The sequence below is a fragment of the Hydra vulgaris genome, chromosome 15 (genome assembly GCF_038396675.1).
Source record: "Hydra vulgaris chromosome 15, alternate assembly HydraT2T_AEP".
Classification (NCBI taxonomy): domain Eukaryota; kingdom Metazoa; phylum Cnidaria; class Hydrozoa; order Anthoathecata; family Hydridae; genus Hydra; species Hydra vulgaris.
The window spans coordinates 24,294,512-24,305,540 of record NC_088934.1 but is presented as its reverse complement, the minus strand read 5'-3'; the positions used below and the strand labels follow the sequence as shown (position 1 = coordinate 24,305,540).

Here is an 11,029-nt window from a genome sequence, read left to right as displayed (position 1 = left end):
GCTGATGCTTTTTAAACCGCCTATTTTGGAAACTAGTTGTGAATTATGCATATCAAGTGAAAAAATAAAACGAAGGGTAAAAAAGAATAAAAGAAAATTGAACCAACAAACCTCGAAAAACTGTTTAAAAAAATTGAAACTTGCTTCATCTGGTTGTATAAATAAGTTCAAATCTGCTAATGTTCGTATTAGTAATATGAAAAAAAATTTACATCTAACGAAGGACATATAAACTAATATATGCAAGTAATAAAGCAAAGATTCATCAATTAAAAAAGAAGCAAAATAAGGAAATAAAAGAAATAAAAAATTAGGTAGGAAGGTATTCTAATGATATAAGAGAAGTTATTATGGAGTTAGTTTCTTTGAATGTCAGCATGAACAAAGTTAATGAAGTTATCACAATTGTTTTAAAAAAACTAGCAAAGATAGATATAGAGAAGCTTCCCTCAGTTGGTACAAAATCGATTTATGACTGAGGTTTTAGCACTTGCTCAACTCCAAGTTGCTGAAGAAATGATAAACACTGTAGAAATTAATTTGGGCAATTGTCTTCACAGTGACAGTACCACTTAACATCATAGACATTTTCAAAATTTCCAAGTTACTACCAAAAATGGAAGTACTTTATCTTTTGGATTATATAAAATGGCTGGCAGTGATGCAGATTGTACTATTAATGTATTAACCAAAACATTAGATGATATATGTGACATTTTAGAAAGTAGCAGCAAGGAAAACGATTTTTCTAACTTTGTATATTCTTTTAAAACTACCATGTCTGATCTTGGGCCAGTTAATCCACTGTTTAATTTAAAGCTTAAAGATATAAGGAAAAGTTACTGCCTAAAGTTATAAAGAACTGGGAAGGTTTAAAAAAAGGCGAGATACTAGATTTCATTGAAATGTCTAATTTTTTTTGTAAATTATTATCTAACTTTGCAACAAAAACTGATAAAACAAATAACTCATTCGAATAGTTAGTTTTAAGTAGTAGTTATAAAAAAAAATTTTCATAAAAATTTTTTTTGCTGGTAAAGGACAAAGAAAGTGTATGTTTGCACCCTTTGTTGGTAACAGATTTAATATATTATATTATAATGCTGCAGCTTTGTATTTTCATTCAAAAGATATTTTAGAGTTTCTTCAAAATTGGCAAAATCTAAATAATCTTTTACTTGCAGTTAAAGAAGATATTAGCAACAAATTATATTTAGCAGAAGCGCGGGCTCTTGGAATAGATGATAAAATAATTACAGGTCCGCTTTGGCGGATAATTGAATCAAAAAAAGAGTATTCTTGATATGAATCCATTTTTGTTAACCCTAAAAATGAAACTTTCAGATTTGTGTAAAAATGCATCATCGATTATGATCTCGAAAACACCAATATTCACTCCAAGTGATGTTAATATTCATAAAGATATTTTGTATGATAAATTATTTGAAGAGACTAATGACACTGATTTAAATATTTTAACACAGCAGACATTAGAAGTAATTTGTCATTCTTTGTAAGTTGTTCTGGAAAGACAATCTGCTGATCAACTTCCTGGAGGTAAATGTTGGCATCCTTCTGATAATATAAGTAAGGCTGCAGAGAATGTTCCAACAACAAACAAAGCAACAGAAAGTGACTTTGCGGTATTGGATCTTTTAATTCATACAAAGCCAAATACCAAAATACAAACTATACAAGCTTATACTATGTGGTATAAAAACAAAACACTAGACTGGTTGGATAAAAAGACTTTAGATGAGCGTGACTCATTGCTAAAAAAAGCTTCAACAAACTTTAATAAAATGAAAGATAAATACAAACATTGTCATTTAGAATTAAAGTTTGAAATGAGTGAAAGGTTGTCTGAAAAGCATAAAGCTAAAAAAACAGCTGAAGATAAGGCCTTCTTAAAAAAAACTAAATCGGTTAATGAGTTGTTAAAATTGAGGACAAAGGTGTGGTTGACTTCAAAAGAAGCAGATGATGAATATGTTTTGTTAGTTGACACATTTAAAAGCAAAAAAATATTAAGAGCACCGTTGGATTTTTATAGTTATGTTATGGAAGTTAAATGTGAACCTAAATATTTTTACAAAACTAAAATGCATGGTAGTAAGCGAATAGACTTAACAAACTATGAGTTGTTCAGTAATTTACAATCAGTTATTAGAACAAGGACTTTTCCAGAGCCCATTGAGAGAAGAGTTATTCTTATTGAAAGAAAAGAACTAGATATTTTGATTGCGAAACAGAAAGAAGAGTTAAGTGAAAAATTAAAGAATGCAAGACTGTCTCAATTAGCAAATCAACAAAAAACAAACATCTTGGCTGTCATTCTAAATGATGTTAATTATCTTGTTGGGAAATTTATTCAAAATAAAATAATGAAAATCGACACTCAAAAATACTTTTGGTGTACAGTTGAAGTTCTTCGAGTAAACAAGTCAACTCCTAACTTAAAAAAAACTTTGTTTGATGTGGTCTATGAGACTGAGGAAGATCAAGTATGGACTTTTCCGTTGCTTGTTGACCTTGAAAAAGGAAAGGTATAGTTTTGTAAAAAGCCTATTTTACAACTTATTTGAAATAATTACTAGTTATATATATTATTAGTAATATTTTATTAGAAATATATTACAAATATTATAAATTATATAATATTATTATAAATTAGTCGTATATATTAATCTATAATATTTATATCTATAACCTTTATAGTTGTTATAACATATCGTATATAGTTATTATATATCATTAGTAATATTATATTATAAATATATAATAAATTATATAATGTTATAAATTAGTTGTATATATTAATCTATAATATTTATATCTATATCGTTTATAGTTAGTATAACGTATCATATTTAGTTATTATATATCATTAGTAATAATATATTATAAATATATTATAAATTATATAATATTATTATAAATTAGTCGTATATATTAATCTATATTATTTATATTGTTTAAATATATATATATATATGTATATATATATATTTATATATACATATATATATATATATATATATATATATATATATATATATATATATATATATATATATATATATATATATATATATATATATATATATATATATATATATACAGAGCCGTACCAAGGGCGGGGCCGGCCGGGCCGCGGCCTGAGGCGCCAAAATTGGGAGGGCGCAAACTTTAATAAATTAAAAAAACAATAATCAGTTTATGAAACTAATTTTTACGGCGTCGCTGCTGTTGATAAGAAAATTAATTAAAATTCCGCCTCTTGACACAAACTCTTAAATATTAAAGCTCATATACTGAATAAAAAAACGCCCTATAACACTAATATACCTTTGATAACTTTTGAGCATTATAATTCTATTATGAGTCGAAACCAAAAGTTATCTGGTGCTGAATTTAAGAAGAAAAGAAAACAGCGCCAAGGAAGTGACAAGAAACTACAAAACTGTTTCAAAAAGTGGTTGGTAACAAATCAGTGGAGAAACAAATTATTTCAGAGGATATTTGTATTGAAACTAATGACAATTCTACAGATCCTATAATTTACTTTAATTGAGTTCAGATCATCATTTGGAATTAATTGAAGAGGAGATTTTCATCAGCCAAAGTCAAGTAGAATTTTGCACAACTGATTCAGAACCAACCAGGGAAGAAAAAAATGACTAGCTTTCAGGCCCAGCTGAAATGGACGAGGATGAACTTTATTAAGAAATCTCAGAAATTCCAGTGGCCTCGGAAAAAAATTTTCAACATAGGGATCCAGCAACATGGCCTAAAATAACGGACAAAACAAGATGCTTTTTGATTGAGCATAGGCCAGAGCAAGACAGAAGAGAATTTTTCCCAAACACGCTGTATGATTTTGACAACAGAATGCGACACTTCAGCTTAAAATGGTATGAAAAAATTTATCCCAATGGTAAAAAATTTGTTCGCACTTGGCTGCAGTACAGCAATAAAAAAGATTCTTTATTTTGTTTTTGCTGTTTGTTATTTTTAACAACAAAAACCAACAATTTCTCAGAAATTTCTAAAGGGTTTTGTGACTGGAAAAAACTAAACCCAAAAACTCCTGAGCATGAAAACAACAATGAACACCAAAGATGCTATTCTGATCGGAAAATCTTGAAAAAAACCTCAAGGAAGGAAAGACCCTGAATTCTGATCTGTAGAAAGTTATTAGTGGAGAGATGAAAAAGCGGAGAGATATCTTAAAAGTGATTGTTGATGCAATTTTGTTCTGTGCCAAGAACAATCTTGCCCTTTGGGAACAACAGAAGACATCGGTCAACAAAACAGTGGCATTTTTCTGAGCTTAATTGAGTTGATTAGCCATTATTATCCTTTAGTGGCTGAACACATTGCGTCCGTTAAAGCAAAAAAAACCACAACATCCTACTTTTCTCCTTGAATTCAAAATGAGCTGATTGAGTTACTTGGGCAGAAAGTTAGGAAAGAAATTTTGTCAAACATCAAAGAAGCTAAATACTACTCTGTTCTGTTTGACTGCACTCCAGATACCTCCCACAAAGAGCAGATGACTCAGATCATCAGGTATGTCCGCATCAGTGATGAAACCTGCACAATTAAGGAAAGCTTTGTGGACTTCATTGAATCTCACCAAAAAACCGGAAAAGGTCTTGCAACAGAGATAAGTGAAAAATTGGAGAAGGATGGTCTAAGCATTTCCGATTGCCGGGGCCAAGGCTATGACAATGGAGCCAATATGTCTGGAAAATACAATGGCGTCAAAGCTCACATCCATTCTTTTAATGAGTCAGCAAGATTTGTTCCATGCGCAGCTCACACTTTAAATCTTGTTGGTGTTCATGCTGCTGAGGTTTCCTCACTCATGATGACGTTTTTTGGAAAGGTTCAAGCCATCTTTAACTTTTTTTCAAGCTTTACGTCAAGATGGGAAAAACTGATGAAAACGTTGATCATCTCATTAAAGGGAAATAGTGACACAAGATGGTCTACCAAAAAAGAAGCAATTACACCATTGCACAGACAAATCAAAGATGTTCTTCAAGTTTTGGAATTCATTATCCACAATCCCATGACAAATGCTGTCACAGTTAGCAGTGCAAAAGAACTTCCCATTCATATTGATTTCAGTTTTTTGTGTTTGTTGGATTTCTGGTGTCAAATTTTTTCTCTAATTGACCGGGAAAACAAACTGCTTCAGTCAAAAACCATTTCAATTGACATTGCCGTAAAAAAAAAATGAAATGGTTGAAGGCTTTCATTCAGAATTTTTGAGATGTTGGGGTGGACAATATTATCAAAGATGCCACAGAAAAAGCTAACCAGAGCGGAATTGATGGTGGCTTTCCAACTAAGAGGAAGTGCAAAGTGAAGCAAATAGCACTTTATGAAGCTGAAGATGACTCTCACATTCTCACTGCAGAAACAGAATTCGGATCTCAGTGCAACCTTGTGTTTGACAGCATTGTTACACAAATAGAGTGGCGGTTTGAGGCTGATGTCTGCTTTATCCTCTGATTTTGGCTACCTCAGTGGGCATTCACTCTCTAAAAGTTCAGTGGATGAACTCAAGAAAAAAGCTGCAAATTTATCTCAAATTGACAAGACAGATTTAGATTCTTCCGATTTCCAGTCAGAAATGGCAAGCTTTAATCAATCAAGCTGCCGCAATGATGGACAACTTTGAAAAATCTAGCCCAATCGACATTTTGCAGCTCATTCATAAATATTCTTTGACCGATGCTAATCCCAACACAACAATTGCTATTCGCATCTTCCTCACCATACCAGTCATAGTGGCTACGTGTGAGAGAAGTTTCAGTAAACTTAAGCTCATAAAACACTATATGAGGTCAACAATTGGCCAAGAACGTTTGACTATAATTTCAATTGAAAATGAAGTGGCAAACAACATTGATTTTGATGATGTCATTAGTGAATTTGCCTCAAGAAAAGCCAGAAAAGTGGCATTGAACTGAAGTTTGTGCAACCTTAATGACAAATTTTACTTATAACTTGATGTGATAAATTTTGTGATCAATAAATCATTTTTTTCGTTTAATTTTCTTCTTTTTTTTTTTTTTACGGTGGGGGAGGGGGACGGGAGGGGAAGAGGGGGCGCAATTTTCTTTTCTTGCCCGAAGCGCAAAATTTGCTCGGTACGGCCCTGTATATATATATATATATATATATATATATATATATATATATATATATATATATATATATATATATATATATATATATATATATATATATATATATATATATATATATATACATATATATATACATATATATATATATATATATATATATATATATATATATGTATATATATATATATATATATATATATATATATATATATATATATATATATATATATATATATATATATATATATATATATATATATATTAGGGCTGCGGAAATTAACGATTAATTAATCGATTAATCGCTAATTTATTTAATCGATTAAAATTTCTTTAATCAGTAATATTTCGATTAATTTTTGCCGGTTTTCCGTTACTTATTTTTTATTCTATTTTTTTGCCGTACATATATATATTTACAAGTTTCGTAATTTATAATAGTAATATTTACAAGTTTCCTTAGTCAAAATATATAAACGAGATTATAATTATAATTAAAATAGTACAGACAGGACTTCAAGTTATTTTCAGTTTTAAAAGTTTTAAAAACGTCTAAACGCAACTTTTCAAAATCAATTGTTTCAAAGTCATTAGCCATGACGAAAAAGAGTATTAAATTTAGAATTTTTCAATAGAATTCGATAAATATAAAATTAATTTTGAAAGCGCGTATCTTGAAAATCTCGACTAAAAATTTTGTCATATTTTAAAATACTTACTGACCTGGGAACATTATCTTACATTTCTATATCCGTTTCTAAAGTAAACAAAGTTTGTTTTGCAAATATGGCTGCGGCAACTAATGAAAGCAACGTTTCTGTCAAACATTTAACTGGAAAGTTGAGCAAGCATTTTGTTTTCAAGTTGAATGCTGATGGTAAAGTAGACGAAGGTGACAAAATATACTGCGTTCACTGCAATAAACAGTTTGTTTTCCGTGGCTCAAACACATCGCTGACTTATCACCTTCAGCACAAGCATCCTCTGAAATATCAACAGGTTGTCGACAGTGAACGTAAGATGACCCCTCAGATAAAATCAATCACCAATTTATTTACGTGTCAGTCAAACAAGCCTGTCATTGAAAAGGTCTCAGCCGACCTGAAGGTGGCAATAGCTCATTGGATTGCCAGTTCTGGACGTCCAACAGCAATTGTAGAAGATGCTGGACTAGAGGCGGTGCTTCGTATTGCCCTTCAAAACCAGACTTATACTTTGCCCAGTCGCCGTACAATCGACACTGTCATTGGAGAGATGTACAATGAGAAGTTGAATGAGCACAAGAAAGCTCTAGAATGCATTCATAGTATTGCTCTAACTACTGACTTTTGGACCTCCACCAACAATGAATCGTACTGTGGGATAACAGGTCATTGGATTGATTCTGAGTGGAAACTGACGTCTGTCGCTTTAGCTTGCATAAATGTTGAAGAAAGGCACACTGCTGATAATGTTGCCAGTTTCTATGAAGAGTTTGCCGCAACGTGGAACATTGCTGAAAAAATTAGCTGTATCGTAACGGACAGTGCACAAAATATGGTTGCTGCTATAGAACGGACGGATTACAGCCATATACCGTGTATTGCACACTGTCTTCAACTGAGCATACTAGCAGGTTTGAAAGCAGCTGATTCATCTCCTATTCTGGCTAAATGTCGACACCTAGTTGGACATTTTAAGCGCAGTTCAAGGAATACATCAGAGCTAAAGGCCAGCCAAGCTAGTACCTCTAACAGGTCTGACGATGTGAAGTTTCACAAATTGCAGCAGGATGTAGCTACGCGGTGGAACAGTACATACCTAATGTTAGCCAGATTGCTGGAAGTGAAAGATGCCATTAAGCAGTATCATATTGACCATCCCGAGAATTACACTGGAGATAAACTAAGGGAGTTGGACTGGGAGAAAATGTCAAAATTTGTCTCGGTATTGGGTCCACTTGCAGATGCGACTGAGTATATTGGTAGTGAACAGTATGCTACATGTTCGGCTGTACTTCCGTTAGAAGCATTTTTGTGGAGACTTCTGCGGGTTAATGATGACGATCTAGGGTATATTGCACGTTTCAAATCTGCAACACTAAATGACTTCTCAGGTCGCATTGAAAACATTGATGCATTGCCAACGTTGCAAATGGCTGTGGCCATTTGCAACGTTGGCAATGCATCAATGTTGGCAATTAGACCCACGTTACAAGAAACTCGGCTGTCTCTCAAGAGAGAAACGTGAAGCAGTTTGGACAATACTTTCTAATGCATTTCGGGTGTACTGTAACCAAAGACAGAGAGCTGAACGTGAAACTACTACCAGCACTGGCGAGGCATCAGAACCTGTGCGTAAGAAACTGAAACTTACTCTGTTGGTCAGCGACTCGGAATCGCAATCCTCATCAGATGAATCACAAACAGCACATGGCTCACTGGCTGAGCTTACACGATATCAAGAAGAAGGTGTAATTCCAGAAACTGAGAATCCCCTCATGTGGTGGCAACTGAGCAGGCATCGTTACCCTAACCTGAGCAGTTTTGTGCAGACAATTCTGTGTGTACCTGCCACTTCTGTTCCTTGTGAAAGACTGTTTAGTTCGTCAGGGTACATTGTCAACAAACTGCGATCTTGTCTACTTCCAGAAAACGTTAACGTTCTCGTTTGTTTACGTGACTGGCTAAAGTGATGCCTACTTGTACTTGTCAATTAAACTGAATACAGTATAGCAGGCATTAAGTGTCTTGTTTGTTAACGTTTGTGAATACTGTAGTTAGTTAACGTTTACCGATAACAACTTCACCTCACCAGTGGTGAAAAGCAGGTTATTCTGTCGACTTCAGAATTAATCGAAATTAATCGATTAATCGATTAAAATTTTAGACGATTAATCGAACAAAAAAAAATTAATCAGTATCAGCCCTAATATATATATATATATATATATATATATATATATATATATATATATATATATATATATATATATATATATATATATATATATACATATATATATATATATATATATATATATATATATATATATATATATATATATATATATATATATATATATATATATATATATATATATATATATATATATATATATATCATATATGCATAGATATATATTGTTTATATTGATCTATAATATTTATATTATCGTATCTATAATATTTAAGAAAGTTTAAAATTGGGCAACCTTGTGTTTTAATTTTTCATATATATATATTTATTTTTCTGCTATATATATTTTTTCTGTATATATATTTTTTCTAAAGATTAGTTGTGAACTAAAAGTTGTTTTATTTGTATATTGTTTAATGATACAGATAGATTATTGCCTAAAGTCGTTGCGTAAAATTTTTACGCAGTTATGATGGTAAAAATAAATGTTAAAAAAAAACTAAAATAAAAAAACGCATTTTTTTGTCTAAAAAAATGTCAAATTAGGTAGTATAAAAATGCAAATTTCTTGACAACCAGAAGTGCTACAAAATTGATTAAACCCATTTTAAAACAAGATTAACATTTTGAATGCAATAAAATTAAATTAACATTTTAGCTTAATTATATTACGAGATCATAAAATGGGCTGAAGTGCCTATAATAGGATTTTAGAATCATAATTTCAATTTTTAATTTATTTGAATTATAACTAAATGTATCTTAATCAGTTCTCAAAATTTAACATATTTATTTGAATTTGTTGGTTGTACATATACATGAAAGTCATTATAATTAGCAGCAGGGAGTCTTTCATTCAGAAGTGGATTAAGCATAGTTACTTGAGTATGATGAAAACATAATGGGACCTCCCAAAAGATAAATTCCTTTAATTGTTGTAATTCAAAGAAATATAGATAATAAAGATCGACTTGTTTTGGATTGGAGAGATGCAGATGTGTACGTTTATAAGTTAAGAGAATAGAGAAGAATATAAAACAAACTAGAAATCATGGATTCTCTCCTGTTGAAAACTGAGGAATATATTTTGTTGTTCCAGACTATGGTATTTTGAAACAAAAATTATATTGCAGCAATAGTTGCACAGTTGACACTGAGTCCATTATGAGTATACATAAGAAAAGTAAACATTTTGGAGCGAGTCGAACATTAAAATTTGTTTATGAAGTGATTCTAAATGCTACTCAAAGAGGAACTTCAAATGGTAATAAAAAGTTGCAAACAGTGTTAGTCAATAGATCCAACGCCTGTACGGTAGAAGAAAGGTAACTTAATTTGTTAAAGAAGATTGGGAAAGAGTAGCTATGAACGTCAAACATTATGGAAATGAAATATTTCTGAGTGTAATAGATCTAGTTTATACGGAAGTGTAGCTATAGTTAGAATTCTCAGTCTTTTTTGAAGGAGGAGCATCGTCTGAAATATTAACAGACAATGAGGCGACATTTAAGACTGAAGAAATGAGAAATTTCCTTGGCAGTTAAGGAGCACGTATTGTGTTTCAAGCTGTCTATTACCCTGAAGAGAACAGAATTCTAGAGAGAAACAATCGGACAACAAAAAGAATAGCAGAACAATCCAAAATATTGATACCAGAAGCCGTTTACAATGTTAGCCGGGTACAATGTTGCTGTGGTAAAAATGGCGGAAGACTATAAGGCCGTAAGATCAAATTGGTATTAAGGGATTAGGAAAAAGAAATTTGGCAAACAAGGACACAAAAGAAAAATTTAAAACCAACAATAAAGTTTGGTTAAAAATATCTAGTGCAAAGTGCCATACCAAATGGAAGCCAGGGTCAATAACCAAAGAGGTTTCACAACAAATGGAGAAGTGGATAAAGTTCCGCGTCATGTGAAGCACGTATACCTTGAATTGAAACCCAGCCATAATGCCTTATTCCTGATTTG

At 31.6% G+C, this 11,029-nt stretch overlaps 1 protein-coding gene across 1 annotated transcript; it reads left to right on the top strand.

The window, feature by feature from the left end:
• Window positions 1-6,947: 6,947 nt before the first annotated feature.
• Window positions 6,948-8,835, top strand: LOC136091832 (E3 SUMO-protein ligase ZBED1-like). Its single transcript, XM_065819544.1, has 2 exons — window positions 6,948-8,350; window positions 8,442-8,835. The coding sequence occupies exons 1-2, from the start codon at window positions 6,948-6,950 to the stop codon at window positions 8,833-8,835; spliced, it is 1,797 nt and encodes a 598-aa protein (XP_065675616.1).
• Window positions 8,836-11,029: the final 2,194 nt, after the last annotated feature.